Source organism: Sphaeramia orbicularis, chromosome 14 (genome assembly GCF_902148855.1).
Source record: "Sphaeramia orbicularis chromosome 14, fSphaOr1.1, whole genome shotgun sequence".
Taxonomy (NCBI): Eukaryota; Metazoa; Chordata; class Actinopteri; order Kurtiformes; family Apogonidae; genus Sphaeramia; species Sphaeramia orbicularis.
In genome coordinates this window covers 31,020,221-31,038,597 of record NC_043970.1, presented here as the reverse complement: position 1 = coordinate 31,038,597, position 18,377 = coordinate 31,020,221, and the positions used below count along the sequence as shown (strand labels likewise).

At 35.8% G+C, this 18,377-nt stretch overlaps 1 protein-coding gene across 1 annotated transcript; it reads left to right on the top strand.

The window, feature by feature from the left end:
• Positions 1–4,331: 4,331 nt before the first annotated feature.
• On the top strand, positions 4,332–16,834 carry ilk (integrin-linked kinase). Its single transcript, XM_030154372.1, has 13 exons — positions 4,332–4,483; positions 6,977–7,138; positions 9,879–10,044; positions 10,151–10,246; positions 10,994–11,090; positions 11,219–11,302; positions 11,378–11,463; positions 11,549–11,658; positions 13,557–13,684; positions 13,789–13,910; positions 15,706–15,805; positions 16,031–16,161; positions 16,317–16,834. Exons 2-13 carry the CDS (start codon positions 7,050–7,052, stop codon positions 16,464–16,466), a joined length of 1,359 nt encoding a protein of 452 aa, XP_030010232.1. The 5' UTR covers positions 4,332–4,483; positions 6,977–7,049; the 3' UTR covers positions 16,467–16,834.
• The last annotated feature ends 1,543 nt before the right edge of the window (positions 16,835–18,377 follow it).

Genomic DNA, 18,377 nt, shown 5'->3' with positions numbered 1-18,377 from the left:
ATATATATATATATATATATATATTTATACACACACACACACACACACACAACATCTCACTGTGTCCTGACGTGTTTTAAGGTGATGGTACATATAACAGTTCACTAATTAATGAAGAGTGCGTTACTTTGTTCATGTTTTTTCATGTGATTCTCCTTTGACAACACACTGCATTTGTTGTTACCGTTGTGACATTAAAGTCCGTCCTAACACCGGATGTCCTGATGCATCATTGAAGCTGGGGCGTATTCAACATGACTTTGTTGTAATGGGTGTGAATCCACATCCTAAACCTTATTACGTCATCAGTTTTACCCTCATTTCCTGTCTATGTGCTACATGTGGTTCTGTGTATACTCTTCAATTCAGAAACTATGATAAGCAGTGTTTAAGTTGACATTCAGAGTGTTTGTGCCAGATGTGAAAATGGTTAACAATATGATATCTTTTATTGTACCATCAGGGAATTTTCCCTTGGGAAATAGTACCATGTTGCAGCTGCTATGGTAAATGCAAATAAAATAAATAATAAAAATACTGATCTGATGCAGCATAAAATTACATGAATATCCAAAATCACACAATTATGTACACAATTGTATGTACAGTATACAGTACCATATACAGTCACATACATATGCACACCAAAGTATGTACATATACATACACTGAGAATATAAAAGAATACATAAATACCAGATTATAAACTTATCAATACTTAGATTTGAGCCATTTTTTTAAGGAATGTTATGGAAGTGGGGAGAAATGAAAACTTAAATCGACTTTTTGCATTTACTGGCTCATATATGTTCCTGTCTGAGTAACGGTGTCATGGTGGCAGCCCATGCCCTGTGAGTGGGTTGAACCTGTGTCCTTTGTTCTCAGGCTCTGGGCCTGGTTCTGGGTTGGAGTGACAGGGGGAGCATGGGTTTGGGCCTGCTAGCTTAGCTGGTCTAGTTTTGTTTGTTTCTATTAATCATATTTTCATTTCATATTTATTATTTTTGCATCCTTAGAAATAGCTTCATAATGGGCCCACAGATCAAAACACATTTTGCATAGCTTAAGTCTGGTTCTTTTGTTCCTTTTGTTACCTAACTGTTTGATGCTCACTCCATGCTCTCTCCATCCCATCACCAGATCCCAGGCCTGACAGACAAACAGGAAGAGGGAGGTTCCCAAACCTTTTATAGTAGAGGGCATCAGGAACTTACCAAGGGTGGCAGCCATCAGAGGGGAGTTTTGTGAGTTGGCCAGTAGTTAACCTTAAAAATGCTCTAAACCAGGTTTAAACTGTTAGAGACTTTTTGGGGAAGTATTAAATATAAGTAGTGAAATGAGGTTTAGGTAAAGATATCAGTAATATTCTGGTAAATGTTAATTGAAAGGTAAACTGAACATTGGGGATTGGTTTGTTCATGTGGGAGGGGCAACGGGTATAAAAAGCCTGGAGTAGAAGCTCCTCGAGGAGAAGTGTGGCTCTGCTTGAGTGAAGCAGGTCACTGAAGCTGGCTGCCCTTAGCCATGGGCTGAGCTTTATTTTCTGTGGTTTAAGACTGATTTTCCTTATGTTTTGTCATGCTGTTTTTCATCAATTAGTTGAGTTTTTTTTCTGTTTTTAGTTTTTTGTTTTTTTTTCACTAACACGGCTCAATCGGCGATGTCACCTGGGCAAACACTGTAAATAAATCATACTGCGGTGAAGATTATTCCAGCCTCCTGGTGTGTTTCCTCCTCCACATGGTCAATCATCACAAACGGCATCATGCTTCTTTTGTCAAGCTTTATGACCATTATTTCTATTTAAGTCTGATTTCATTCTAAAAGTTTAAACACAATTTCTAATTGAAACATATTAAGTTGAATTTTCAATGAACAGAATATATTAAGAAGGTACAATCAAAATTTAAATATGTATGTCTTTTCTCACACAAACTATATTCTCTTTGGAGCTGAAACAAATCACAGAAGTTCATTAATTATCAATAGGAAACAACTTATGCTGTCAATTAATAGTCATGGAACTGTTGAACATTCTTTGAGCTTCTCAAATACGGAACTTTGCTGCTGGTTTGTTTTTAATTATGTAATTTGTGGCAGAAGAATTAGCAGAATTCTAAACTGGACCTCTTGGAAGTTGTTCATACTTAACCCTCAAAGACCTAAATGGAGCAAAGTGACCAAAAGCATCTATGGATCTAAAATGTACAATGTGTGAACCACTAACAAAGGCATTCATCTACACCACTACGAGCACACACACCCTGAAACGAACACACATACAACCAACAAAATAAATAAATAAGATGTAGGTTGTGCAGTAAAAGCACATAAAACACACAAATATATTTAATGACCCGGTGACACCCCACCTTACCCCATTGGTAGCAGGGTTAGGGCACCCCCATGACCCTCTCAAGTTCAGAAAATGGGTGGATAAATATATGGCACAGTAAAAAGACAAGTACTGGTATTCCAGACGTGCAGAGAATACATGCTCAGTCATTTTGTATGTTTATGTGTGTTTCATTTGCTGACTGGCTGTGCAAAGAAAGTGTATTTGAGCCTGTTTGTTCAGGTTTTAAGTGACCTGAAGCGTCGACCAGAGGTCAATAGGTCAAATTATTTCAGAATCAGAATCAGAATTGTGTTTATTGCCATGTAAGTAAACAGGGTTCACAAAACTAGGAATTTGCTTCAGCAGTTTGGTGCATACATAGAACATGGAGTGGTTAAGAAGCATGCAGTAAAAAATAAATAAAATAAAATAAAGAAAGAAGTAAGAAAATAAACAAGCAAGATCAAGTTCAAAATGCACAATATAAAATATACAGTGTGTGGACAAAACCAATGGGTTTGAGTGACTTTTTTGCTGAAAAAGTCACTTTTTCTTGAGTTTTTTTGTTTTGATACATTAACCTTTGAATTTACTTTGAGTTTTCTTGAACATCTATCAGGGTTTTTTTTTTTTTTTTTTTTACACATATCTTTATTAAAGTTTTAAGACACTACATATCTTTTCTGACATGAATTGGTAACATTATGTAGATCTCTCCTGATCATAAACCCCCAGAATTACAAGCCCTCTCCAGAGTTTTCACACAATTTATCAGCAAATACATGTTTCTGTGTGTCAAAAATTAAACGTGTGGTGTCCAGCCGAGTGGACATTTTTGCAACTTCATGAAAAATAAGTTAATAAGATTTTTTTTTTTTCATTATTATTGTTTTATGTGTTTTTTTGTTTTTTTGTTTTTTTTTTCAATTATTTTTTATTTTATTTATTTAGTTTGATTTATTTTTCAGAAGAAAATTTTCAATCGCATTGTTTTTTTCATGCCTAAAGAGGAATAAAAACACTCAGGAAAAAATTTTAAATTAAGGTTCTCATAGTTCGTGCATGAAAGGGTTAAACATGTTTTTATTTCATTGTTTTCATATCATTTTCTAATATTGGGTTTGAAATACTCGTTTATTTGCGTCAAGAATATAATGCACGGTGTAGCATGGATATTTTTGTAAATCCATGAAAAAAAAAAACACAACTCAACTGTATTGGTTTTTTTATGCCTAAGGAGGAATAAAAACACTCAGAAAAAAAAAAAAAAAAAAAAAATCCTCAACTAAGGTTCTCATAATTCATGCATGAAAAGGTTAGACATGTTTTTATTTCATTGTTTTCATATCATTTTCTAATATTGGGTTTGAAAGACTCGTTTATTTGCGTCAAGAATATAATGCACAGTGTAGCATGGATATGTTTGTAAATCCATGAAAAAAAACCACAACTCAACCGTACTGTTTTTTTTTTTTTTTTTTTTTTTTTATGCCTAAGGAGGAATAAAAACACTAAAAAAAAAAACAAAAAAAAAACAAAAAAAAAAAACAAAACCCCAAAAACTCAACTAAGGTTCTCATAATTCATGCATGAAAGGGTTAACCTGGATTTCAAAATGTTCACATTTGGGGCTGATCTCAGTTCAGTTAGTAGTTTTTTTTCCAGTTGAGTGCAGCATAAATGACAACAGCTGCTTCACCATGTTTTATTCACCGTGCAGGCCTTTAAAAGAATGTCTTCTGACCTTTTCAAGCCTAATTAATAAGTTCACTGACAGATAATTCATGCATATACTGTCAGATAATAATGAAAGACAAATGAGATACAAAAACAGGATTGCAGAGGGGCTTCCACCCTTCCACCCCCCTCTCCTCCACCTCACCTGACTACAGTATTTTAAGCCCTATTTAGGAATGCGGCTGCAGGCCTGTGTGTGTCCGCATTACGTCCAGCAGGGGGCGCAGCTGTGTCGGTGTCCCGGGACGTGTGCTGTCAGTAGCCCCGCTCCTCTAAACTTCTCACCAGTAGCCTACATCAACTCCTTGGAGCGGGGCGTGGACTGTCCGCTCCTAAATTTGAGCAGACGGACGACTTTCGGGAAAAAAAAAAAGAGAAACTCACAAGAAACCGATCGATAAGCAGCCGGTAAGAGTTTGTAATGTTTTTTTTCTTTCTTTCTTTTTCCTGTGCCTTTGACTTTTCTCCCATCCTCTGTGGAAACTTTGCTTGTTGATCTCCAACTCCAGTTTGACTTTTTAACAATAGGTTCTACTGGGATCCAATAGGCCAGTCCATCCGATCCCACGGAGGGAGATAAACTAGGGGGAAAAGTGGGAATATAAAGCTGCTTCATAGTTGGATTTCGCTTATTATTTATGCAATAGACGCTGTGGACATTGTTTTCCTCAACCTACTTGTGAAAAACGGATGTTTATTAGATTAGATGTGGGGGGTATCCTAATACCATAAAAGGAAAACTACTACAGCACAATCGGGCTTTACACACACACACACACACACACACACACGCACACACACACACACACACACACACACACACCTACACACACACACACACAGACTAGAAGGATTTGTGTATTGATTCCACATAATCAGCATTAATATACAAACATCTCCCTACATGCACCAGTCCTGTGGAATATGCACAATAACCAAATAATGTGCAAACTTTAACCCTTTGATGCATGAATTATGAGAACCTTAGTCTTGATTTTTTTTCCTGAGTGTTTTTATTCCTCTTTAGGTATGGAAAAATCATGCGATTGAATATTTTTTTATTGAACCTATTTTTTATGAAGGTTGATTTGTTTCTTTATTGCTTTAACTAAAAAAAAATTCAATAAAAAGTGTTGGAATGGAAAAAAAAAAAAAAAAAAAAAAAAAAAAAAAAATATATATATATATATATATATATATATATACATATATATATACATATATATATATATATATATATATATATATATATATATGATCCAAAAAATTTAATTTGAACACTTTTTTTTTCTTTGATTGAAAAGTTGTTGTTTTTTTTTTTTTGGGGGGGGGGGTGGTTTGGTTAAAGCAATAAAGAAACAAATCTACCTTCATAATTTTTCGTGGAGTTCCAAAAATGTCCACTCCGCCAGACACCATGTGTTTAATTTTTGAAGCAAAGAATGCAGTATCAGAAAGTGATAAACTGTGTGAAACACTATTAAATCAAAACATTTTTAATGCAGCTAATCTGATGTTTTCTCACATTTTATCATATTCCCAATTTTTATTAGCACTTGATTTCCACTCAAACATGTTAGTGCAGATCAGGTTTATCAAGAACAGCAAAGTTACAGTAATAGTGTGAATGTCAGTGTATGGGATGATGCATTAGCGTTCACTGTACTGGCTGATATGGAACTAAAAAGAACAATATCCATGAATATACAAGAGAACAGCTGGAGAAGAACTGTCCACTGGAGTGACCACTGTGTATGAAAGGGTTAATATACAAACATCTCCTTACACGCACCAGTCCTGTAGAATATGCACAATAACCAAATAATGTGCAAACCTTTACCCTTTGATGCATGAATTATGAGAACCTTAGTCAAGATTTTTTTTTTCCTGAGTGTTTTTATTCCTCTTTAGGCATGAAAAAGCAATAGGATTGAGTTGTTTGGTTTTTTTTTAATGGATTTTCCAAAATATCCACTCAGCTAAACCATGTATTTTATTTTTGAAGCAAAGAAACATGTATTTAAAACCCAATTTCAGAAAGTGAAATGAAAACAATGAAATAAAAACATTTTTAATGCTGCTAATCTGATGTTTTCTCACATTTTGTTGGGTTTCTGTAAATTGGCTTAGAGTCTGGTTTTGACCAACTCTATATATAAAGTGTCATGAGATAACTTTTTTGTTGTGATCTGGCGCTATATAAATAAAATTTGATTGATTGAGTGATTTGATTGGTTTTCCCCTGTAAGTCGCTTTGGAAAAAAGCGTCTGCCAAATGCATAAAACATAAAACATTAACATTTTAACATATTCTAATACTAGTTATTACTCACTTCATGGAGATAATATGATAATATTTAATTAACCTATTTTTCATGGAGTTACAAAAATGTCCCCTCATTTGGACACCATGTGTTTAATTTTTGAAGCAAAAAACATGTATTTAAAATGCAAAATCAGAAAGTGATATACTGTGTGAAAACTATGAAACAAAAGCATTTTTGATGCAGCAAATCTGATGTTTTCTCACCTTTTATCGTACTCTAATACTAGTTCTTACTCACTTCATGGAGATAATAATAATAAAAAAAAATAACTTTTTGTTGAAGGAAACTGTTAATTACAGTTTCATAACAATTAGCAATTGATTTACACTCAATCATGTTACTGCAGATCAGGTTTATCATGAACATAAAGTTACAGTAATGGTATGAATTGCAGTGTTTGGGATGGTGCATAAAAGCGTCCACTGTGTCGGCTGATATGGAATTAAAACAACCAAACTCATGAATATATAAGAGAACAGCTGGAGAATAGCTGTCCACTGCAGTGACCACTATGCATGAGAGGGTTAATGCTGTCATTGCTCTGACCTGAAAATGTGCTCATCACTCTTTCCAGGCTACATGATCCTGACATTAAAGCAGACTGAAGGAGAACCACACACCCCAGAGAGGACACCTACAGTATAACCATGGATGACATCTTCACACAGTGTCGAGAAGGAAACTCTGTGGCTGTCCGTCTGTGGCTGGACAACACAGAGAATGACCTCAACTTAGGGTAAGTGAGCATTATACAGTTGCAGAATAAATTATTAGATCACCCTTGTTTGTCAGTTTTTTATTCATTTTAATGCCTGGTACAACTAAAGGTACATTTGTTTGCACGAATATAATGATAACAACAAAAATAGCTCAAAAGAGTTTAATTTCAGAGCTGATATCTAGCCATTTTCCATGTTTTCTTGATAAAAACCAAAATCACTTAAGTTCTTACGTCAATAACTATGGCTGTTTTAGTCACATGATACACACAGGAGTTAGTACTCGATTGCATAACCATTGTTTCTGATGACTTTTGATGGTCTGATAATTTTTTCTCCGACTGCATGCAACGACGCTTCACTCAGATGCTCAGGCCTTTTTGAACAGAACTGGAGTGAGGCTGCCTCTATCTCCTCTTATAGACCCTGATTATTTTATTTTACAGTCTGTTTCTACTGGAGTTGATTTTATAGCAAACGTACAACATTTGGAATGGTAGCTGAGTGAAAAAACCTGGCCCCGGGCATATTAGAGGTTGTAAAATAGTTTCCATATTGGACACTTTCATAGCCTACTCCTTAGCATCACCCAGTTTTGGTAATCCCAGCCCAGTTTCTTTTTTCTTTCTTTTTCCTCCCCCCCTTTGAATTTCCATTTTTATGATGTCATCCCCCAAAACTGCATGTGTGTAAAAGCAGTGGGTAATTTATGGAGGTTGTGGGTTATGACTCAGCCAACAGACTTTAACTCCAGTTCCTGTTAGACTGAAAAAAATACTGGAATTAGATTGTTGTGCTAAAATGATTAGACAACTAGCAGATGAGTCAGATTAATTAAGAAGCAAATTAATAAGATGATACTTTAAGCCATTAAGATGCCAAACATTCTTTGTTCTGAAAAAAATGAAATTGAAAACTAAATGAACTTCTATGTCATTACTGTTGGTTCAACAAAATGACACTAAAAAGTAATGATTTTTAGAGAGTAAAGAATTAACCTACGATGACTGTGGTAATAATCACTCATTAGAGCTTTAGTATGACCTGTATTTTTGGTTTAAGGAGTACCCATTTGCCTGTTTGCATAGTTTACTTCATAGAAAGCAGCTCAAAGACCTCACTGCTTAAGACCTCGGTTATCTCATTCTTGGGCCAGGCCATATATGTGCAGTTTGTTGACGTTGACTTTGAGGACTGCAGAGCTCCGAGCCAACCACGCAACAGTCCAGGCCATTTCCTCTCTCCAACTCCATACAGGGCCAGGCCCTCGCTGACAGAGCTTCTAGACGCAGTCCCATATAAACATCAGCGAGACCAGTCATTATGCTGGAGGCAGGCTTTGGTTTTTTGTAATTCTGAGGAGGTGTAACTGTGTGAATCTGCAGCTTTTAAAATGCCTGATAATGTGCATATGGCGTAACGTGGTGGTGGCGATGATGGGAAAAACACAAAGATAAACATTAAAGGCCATTTCAGAACTCTCTCAGGAGCTGTGTGTTCATTTGAGAAGTGACACAGGAAGACACTGAGAAGAGAGACAGAAGGAGAATGTGCAGCCGAGGATTCCACCATGTATTTTCCGTTCTGTCATTCCTGAGTTTTTTCCTGTTACTTTTTATAGCACCCAGGGTTGGTCAGACTATGAACCGTGTATGTGTGTGTGTGTGAGTGTGTGTGTGTGTGTGCATGGCTCAGAATTGACAGAGAATGTGCCTAACTGCTATTTTACTTCAGTGTGAGCTAGTACTGCAGCTATTTACTATAGGCTATACAAGTCCTCTTGAGGTTTATTGTCAAATAGAGCGTAGACTTTGTGGCTTTGCAGGGAGTTGTGAGAACCTCCATCAACTGCTCTGGGGTCAGCCAATGCAAAGGAGTCTCTGGGTGAAGGGGCCAGTTACACATAGGTGATAGGTTGGCTCCTTGTAGACTGCAGCAGTGCTATGTGCAATATGTGTTTGCATATATTAGCCAGCATTCCAGCTCGCAAAGACATATTTATCACCAGGCAGGTCGTCAGATGGGTAGAGGCTGCAGGCGGTGTAAGAAAGCATGTGCTTAAGTCTAAATAAAGATTAGTAGACTGGGGGGGTGCGAAAACCTGTGTATCAGAGAGAGAGCCACACAGACAGTAGTTTTGTCAGCTGATATATCCTCAGTCTTTGAGGTCAACCCACCAACGCCCTCCCACACACGCTACAAGAGAATAAGTCTTTTCCGTAAAATGTCTCCATCCTGTAAAACACTGTAATTAGATTTAGACAGACACAGACTGTGCAGTGTTTTCACAATGAGGCAGATTGATGAAAACATTTTTCAGACGTCGTCTTTTGTATGACCAGTGAAAGAAGAGAGAATTTTAGCATTGAAGCATGAGAAAGCATTTTACGCTAAATAAATGACTGACACAAAGATGCAATTATTACAGTTAATCAACTAATCATCTCATTCACAGGATAATATATGAGATCAGAACAAATTTGTTAGATACTGTGTATTGTCTTGGAATTTTCGTGAGAAGATGCAGCATCTGTGAGGGTAGTTACAGAGGAATGTACAGTATGTCCGTGTCCCATATGTGATACGAAGTTAGGTATGTGGGTAGTGTATAGGTATAATCTGGTATATTATGAGGCTAGAATGTGAGGTATTATGGAGATAAATACATGTTTTATCATTGTAAAAGAAGCTCATTGGTATTCATGCAGGATTATATATAAGTAGCTTTATGTATGGTTCTGTCTGTGTCTGTTGTAGTGATGACCATGGTTTCAGCCCCCTCCACTGGGCATGCAGGGAAGGAAGGAGCGGTGTGGTTGACATGCTCATCATGAGAGGTGCTCGGATTAATGTGATGAACCGTGGAGATGATACACCGTTACATCTCGCAGCCAGCCATGGACATAGAGACATTGTTGCGAAGGTACACACATCCTGACATATTACTATAGGTATAGCCCTGGGGACGATCTCGGATACAACTTTGCTTTGTTGTTCTTTTTCCTAAGTGTATGCTGTTTTATTTCCAGCTGATTCAGTGCAAAGCTGACCCCAATACAGTTAATGAACATGGAAACACACCACTCCACTATGCCTGCTTCTGGGGCCAAGACCAAGTGGCGGAGGTACAGTATATTACGCCCACAGACAGCTACTTCCTTCCTATATTTTGGTTGAAAATGCCCTCTTCTGGGGAAAAGTAGCCACTGCATTGTTGTTGTTGTTGTTTTTTTGTTATTTGCAGCAGTCTAATTGCTCCTAATGTCTGGGCTTAAGCCATAAAGACCCAGCGCTACTTTTGTGGCAGTTCCCAAATGACTTTTTCTCTAGATTAAACCTTTCTTAAGTGATTTATCACCATTTATTGTAGTATTATCTTTTTTCATTTTGCATTTTTCAGTGGAAACCATGTATTTTCCTATATTTAATTCACTGATGATGTAGATGTTCATAAAGGCTGAAATTAAAGTTGAGGGTTATTTTATCAGAAACAGAGAAAACTGAAGAAAAAGTCACTTTTTCGGCAAAGATATCAATAACTGAATGTGAACCAAGTGTCTCCATCTACTGTCATTGATCAAACTCCATGGGTTTTACTGGTGAATCAAAGTTGCAGAAGATGACAGTGTTTCCACGTTCACTCCAGAGCCTCTGAACGTCCAAATGGGTCATATCTGACGACCATGAAAAGATGACAAGCTGCATTTTACATCAATTATTTACATGGATTGATAGGATGAGTTGTTCAGAAATTATTAAACATTTTACAGCAGTAGATGGTTCTGGTCTTTATGGGTTAAATGTCAAAATAGCTGTTTGTACTATACATAGTATGAGAAATCCAATATGTACATGGTTTTTCTTCTTTTTAGGATTTAGTTGCCAGCGGTGCCCAGGTGTGTATATGTAACAGGTATGGTCAAACACCTTTGGACAAGGCCAAGCAACACTTAAGACAACTGCTTCAAGGTTAGAAGTAATTTGGGTGCTACCTCACGGCAAATAATTTGTTATAAAAATAAAAAAAAAGACTTCGTAGGTGAAATGAAAAGATTTTTTTATACATATATATTCTCCTTCTCTTTTCTGTTTTGTAGAAAAGGCAGAGAAAATGGGCCAGAACATGACCAAAGTCCCCTACAAGGAAACTTTCTGGAAAGGCACCATGCGAACACGACCTCGTGAGTAACATTTTAGCAACTAAAATCATAAATCACCTCTATGTCTGCTTCACTGTTGTTTTGCTCTGTGCTCAGGTAATGGTACCCTGAACAAGCAGGCCGGTATTGATTACAAGCAGCTATCGCTTCTAGCCAAGATCAATGAAAACCAGTCTGGAGAGGTCAGCTGTATTTTGTTTATCAGTGTAAGTTGTACATGTCTTTCAGCTCCCTGGTCTATTTACTGACATTGTGCTCTAACTGCAGTTATGGCAGGGTCGATGGCAGGGGGACGAGATAATAGTGAAGGTGCTACAGGTGAGGGACTGGACCACAAGGAAGAGTAGAGACTTTAATGAGGAGCATCCGAAGCTGAGGTATTTTTTTGAGTTTTCAATGTAAAAGTAATATTTTTTGTTATTAACCCTTTAACCCCTGAGAATAATTTCAGTAACTGGAAAGCCACAAGGAAAATGGTGTAGAAAAAAAAAAAAAAAAAAAGGCCGAATCATCTATTTTTATAGCACATTGGTCTCACCCACCGCTCTGTGTTTTACCCCCCCTTCCACAGGCAGTGGGGGGTGGACTGAGCATGCTCAGATGTCTATGGAAAGAACAAGGTCTATTCTATCGGTACATTTGGGAATGTTTCTTATTGAGGAAACAGTTTAATTTTTACACTGCAAAAATCTAGATCTTTCCAAGTGTACTCTTCTGATTTCTAGTCAAAATATCATCACACTTAAAATAAGACATAATCACCTAAAGAGTAACTTGTAAGAGAGATATAAGAACTTATTTTTAGACAATAGATCTTGAAAATTTTATTTCAACAAATCTTACCAAGATAATTTTCACTTGTTCCATTGGCAGATTTTTTTGCTTTATTCAAGATTTTTTTTTGCTTAATTCATGCAAAAAAAAAATAAAAAAAATCTGCCAATGGAACAAGTGAAAATTATCTTGGTAAGATTTAGATTTTTGCAGTGTATGAATATTTAGAATAAATCATACATTCAGAATGAGCACCACAGACACGTCAGGGGTTAAAGGGTAAACCCAGGTAGCTTTTAATGGCATTATTGCTGCTGGTGCACACACATTGAGGTAAACAAGTCATAATGTGAGGATGAATGCAGTCACATGCAACATAAATCCTAATTGTTCTGCAACAGCCAGAGGAGATTTTTATTGTTAGAGGTCAAAGTAATGAGTTTTAATTGGTGTTGTGGTGACAATATTGGCACAATACTCAAACGCAGAGTTAGTCATATATCATTCTTTCGCAAAAACACAGTCCATAAACCTCCCTCCATCACAGTAAACAAGAAATCCATTACAGTAAATGACATTTAATCTGTCATAGTCAAAATAAAAAGCATTTGTGTACACTTTAAACTCTGTTGATTTTGTTTGTGTTTTATGTGTGGGTATTCATACTGGGGCCTAAACTTGCAATACTGTCTTGCTCAACATTAGTTTAACATTTTTATGATGAAATATTTATAGTCAGTGTTAAGAGAAAATGTTTCTGGTTTGAGGCAAAAGTTGACTCTTAGGAGCATATTAGGACAAGTTTAGCAGGATCCCACCCCATTAAAATGACCTTAAACTATAGTAATGAAGAGATGTTCATGTCTCAAAGGAGCTACTAATGTATAGGGAGAGAATCAAACAAATAAATCAAAAGATGTTGAAAAGCAAATGAAAGAGATCTACAAAGTGAAGAAAACTAACTAACCCTGATGCCAGGCTTAATCAGTACCACAGACCTTACTTTCAACAAAACTTTTATTTAACAAAGCTGAGAGAAACCTTGGAGCAGGCAAACTCAAAAGGGATCCCCTACCAGGAAGGCTGAGTGTGCAATAGGAGGAAACTTGGCAGAGTGCTTTTATGTTGGCTTCATTTCTTGGCCTTTTTTAAGAACTGCAGCCAACATAAAAGTCGTTTGGATGAGTATGCTGAAATATTTAAAGGCAACATAAAATCTTACAAGTATTGCAAAAATGAAAGAGTTTCAGATAATGAAAGAGTAAAACCACTGCTCAGCTGAACTTAAAAGGAACATTGATGATACAAATGTGGCACATAATAACACAGATTCTTGGGTTTTACAGATGCCAAAAAAAAAAACAAAAACTTTTAAGTCCTTTCGTATCTTAATATTTTCAGTGCCCCTGCTGTATTCATTTTTTGCATGGTTTTAAAATTTCTCAGAAGACGTCTATACGTTTGTTCTCATTCTGACTCTTTTTCTGTGGTGTTTTCGTAGGATTTTTTCTCACCCAAACATTCTCCCTGTTCTCGGTGCTTGTCAGTCGCCTCCATCCCCTCACCCCATAATTATTACCCACTACATGCCATATGGATCCCTCTATAACATCCTGCACCAGGGCACAAGTGAGTAGATTCTGTAGAGCTTTAATTAGTTTTTCTGATTAAAACATCTAACGTGTGCGTGACTTTATCATGCATGGCTTTGTCTTCCTCTTCCTCCACTGCAGCTCTGGTGGTTGACCAAAGCCAAGCAGTGAAATTTGCACTGGACATTGCCAGTGGTATGGCCTTCCTCCACACCTTAGAGCCAATGGTTTCACGACTTTACCTTAACAGTAAGCACGTCATGGTAAGACACTGTTCTTCTGTCTCTGTTGTCCAGTTTTGTGAAAGTAAAATGAATGCATCTTCACTCTAAGCTGTGTTAGACATAAACTATATGGACAAAACTGTAGTGATACATTGAAATTAGGTGTTTCATTGCTAACAGGGGACTGGGCTGTAAAACAAAAAAATGACAAATCATCATAACGATAAGCATTTTTATTTCATCTTTGGGGTTAATTTTAAAATGTACAATATCATATAAAATCCAATTCAATATGACTCAATTTTATATTTTTTTCAAAAATGATTTTAATAGTTTTAAATGTTCTACCCATTTTATTTTATACTTTTATTTGGGTTTTATTTATTTTTCTGTACAGCACTGTTTTCTTCTTCATACAGTTCTATATCTTTAAATCTATTCTGTATTTTATTCTTCTATTTTGGTTTGAATTATTCTTCTGTACAGCACTTTGGTCCACTGTGGTTGTTTTAAAGTGCTTTACAAATAAAGTTGGATTGGATTGGATACCTGCTTGTAGATTTCTGAAAAATCATGTATTGACCAAAAATAATGATTTTACTCCACAAGTGACTCTCTGGGTACTTCGTCTCTTACTGAGGAAGAAAAATCAGTTGATTAACTAAAAAAAAATCTGACATTCATCATAATAATAATTGACTACAACTGATATGAACTTTTTTTAATCATAGTATTTCAACTCAAGACCAATAGAAAGTCGTACTAGCTTTAGGTACGATGTGTCCCAATATTTGTTGAGTTCATAAACAACAGGTCACTCCTAGACTCTGTTCAAAAGTTCTTTTTGATACAGGAAAGCAGGTATGATTTCAGAGGCGTTTGTATGTTTACGGTACAAAAAGCTGTTAAATGTATGAAAAGAAGATTTACTTCCGTTATTGGAGTTAAATTATGGAATGACATAAATATACATTTAAAGATGTTTAATTATTTAATGGTTTTCAAAGCACTGGTTTGTAAAGATATTTTCAACTGATACAACCATGAATGATTTTTGACGTATTGATTGTTATCCTAAAACTGATTTTGATTTGAATGTAGGTGAGGTGTATATAAGCATTTAGCTTCTGCCTAAGCCTGTTCAGTCTCAACAGAGTTCATAGCCTCATTGATTGTATGTTCTGTATCATGGAAGATGACTTAATAAACTTAAACCTAACCTGTATTGTGTGTATACCAAACAATCATAAAACGGATTTTTGTGGAAATTCTGCAATAAATATAATACTAATAATAATAATAATAATAATACATTTTATTTATAAGCGCCTTTCAAGACACCCAAGGACACTGTACAACAAGATAAAACAAACAATCCATAAAATACAAAGAAATAAACAGATTGAAACAAATAATTACTATATATAGAAATGAAGTTGTAGAATGGAGAGTAGAGCTTATGGGGGATAGGCTATTCTGAAAAGGTGAGTTTTGAGTCTGGATTTGAATGTGGGGCGAGAATCACAGTTACGGATGGATGCACAATGAGCAGGAATTCTCTCAGTAATTTTAAGCAATGTCTATAAACAACAATACAGGCACAAGATGACACAAAAATCCCATCAGACATGAGACAATCTCAAATAGTCAAGCAGAGTATATACTAGCAGAGAATACCCCTCATTATCATCATTTATCATTTATGCAGAGTTAACACTGGGTTTTCTGACACGCTCTTCTTAGTTGCAGATACTCAAGTCAGATACTTAAAGTACCAAAGGACAGTAAAAACAGGGGGTAAAGTTAAAGTAAACACAACTTCTATTATCTGCAGATCGATGAAGACATGACAGCCAGAATAAGCATGGCCGATGCTAAGTTCTCTTTCCAGTGTCCTGGTCGTATGTACTCTCCAGCATGGATGGCTCCTGAAGGTATTTTTTTTTTTTTTTATCCTTTGTCTCTTTGGTCTCCTCTCCATGTACTTCTTTGTCCCATAATGCCTGCTTAGATCATATGACTCATTCAGTAAGGAACGTACTATACCCTGTAATTTACCCTAGTGTTAAAGATATTCATGCTGTTATTGGTGTGTGTTGAGCAAACTGTATGAGTAATTCCTTTGCTTTATCTTATCCCATAACCCTACTTCTGTTCAGCTTTGCAGAAAAGGCCCGAGGACATCAATAGGAGATCTGCTGACATGTGGAGCTTTGCAGTGCTACTGTGGGAGCTAGTTACCAGAGAAGTCCCATTTGCTGACCTTTCACCCATGGAGATAGGCATGAAAGTAAGCAGTATTTTTCTAACCGCAGGCTTTTATGCAAACATACACATCTCCGTTTCTCTTGAACACCATGTTTGTAAAATATCCTTAGGCTAAAAACACTATTCAGACACTCATTTGCATTTTGTATCCTACCTCTCACTGCTACCATCACACAGGTGGCTCTGGAGGGTCTTCGGCCGACCATCCCACCAGGAATTTCCCCTCATATCTGTAAGCTGATGAGGCTCTGCATGAACGAAGACCCAGCCAAGAGACCCAAGTTTGACATGATCGTCCCCATCCTGGAAAAGATGCAAGACAAGTGAACGCCTCCTCAGAACATAGTGCAGTCCTGTTTTACTATTATTTTCTATCATCAAACCACTCTGTATCATCACTTCAGTCGTATATCTGCTAAGCCACTGTAAATATTAATAATGTCAGAGACCACTTTAGCCACCCAGTTACAGTGCTTTTCTTGTATAATTTAAATTTGAGATATAAATGTTCTTTAGCTAAAATAATGTATGTTGCTCTTTTATTATGGCTGAACTTAAATATTAATACATCCACATGGGTTGTATTTAGTCAGTCAGACAGAATTGCTCAGATGCAAATCCAAAGAAATGTGTATAGAAATAATGCTTTTATACACATTATTAATGCCAATGCAATAAACATTTTATATTTATGACACTGATGTGCTCATGTATTTTATGACAGCGTATTTTACTTAATGTGTGTGCTGACAAAAAAAAAATCCAGCACAAGATTAATTACAGATATTTTTTCAGAGTTTTTAGTCATTTCTAGCTGCTTTTATCAGTGGATGGATGGATTATTAATAAAGTTAACTCCACCTGCTGACAAAATCCACAAGGCGGGGCTGGTAAATGGACTGACTAAGATTATTTTGTCTACTACATAATGTTATAGACAGTGATGGGAGAACCTAATGTACATTGTAAGCATAAAGCAGCTAATGTACACCACAGATACCCCAGGGAGAAAAGTAATAGGGTTAACTAAAACTACTTTATCAAAAATAAATAATTCTCAATGTATAGTTTTGGAAATAATTATTGGACAATCTCTTTTTTTATATATAGGAATTCAATATAATAGTCCCTGGTTTGGGAATATTTTTTCAACGCCAGATGTTTGTAATTTACATGTTACTTGGTATTGGAAAAAATGCGTTTTATTGTCATTAACTTAAATACAGCTTTTTTCTTTATTAAATTTGTAAAACAAACATTTCATGTGTGTTCTGCCATTTTTTTTTAGCCCTGTTTGTACATCTGGATTATCTTAAGTACAGAATAGAATAGAATAGAATAGAATAGAATAGAATAGAATAGAATAGAATAGAAATTGTACAGGGAGGTTTTGTTTACAAGTTAATCCTTTCATGCATAGTGGTCACTACAATAGACAGCTATTCTCCAGCTGTTCTCTTCTATGTTGATGGGTTTTGTTGTTTTAGTTCAATATCAGCCAACACAGCACCATCCCATACACTGCAATTTATACCATTACTATCATTTTGCTGATCTTGATAAACCTGATCTGCAGCAACATGTTTGAGATTATTATACTTTTCTTTTTTTCTTTTGTTCAGACAAGGTATAGTCTGAACAAAAGAAAAAAAGAAAAGTATAATTACATAAATAGAAGACAAAATTAACATCATTAGCCTTGTTTGAGATAATTGTTGATAGTTGTTTTTTGCAACTTGTATTAGAGTATGTTATAATATGAGAAAACATCAGATTAACAGCATTAAAAATCTTTTATAGTTGTCACACAGTATATCGCTTTCTGATAATGGGTTTTAAACACATGGATCTTTGCTCCAAAAATTAAACGCACTGTTTTTGTAGCTCCATGAACTATAGGTTCATTAAAAAAGATTTCAATTGCATTGTTTTTTTCAAGCCTAAAGAGGGATAAAAATAATCACGGAGAAAATCTTGAATAAGGTTATCATAATTCACACATGAAAGGGTTAAAGCAGTGGTTCCTAACCTTTTTTGGCTTGTGACCCCATTTTAACATCACAAATTTCTGGCGACCTCCAGATATTCAAAACTGAGCCTTTTTTTTTGGCTAAAATTAATTTGTTTTTGATCATGTAATAGTTTGCTATACTATGTTGTAAATAAACGTTAATTTTAGATGACATTTAGTCTATATAATGTTTATTATTATGGATGGAGGCAGAAAAGCCAAGTGGG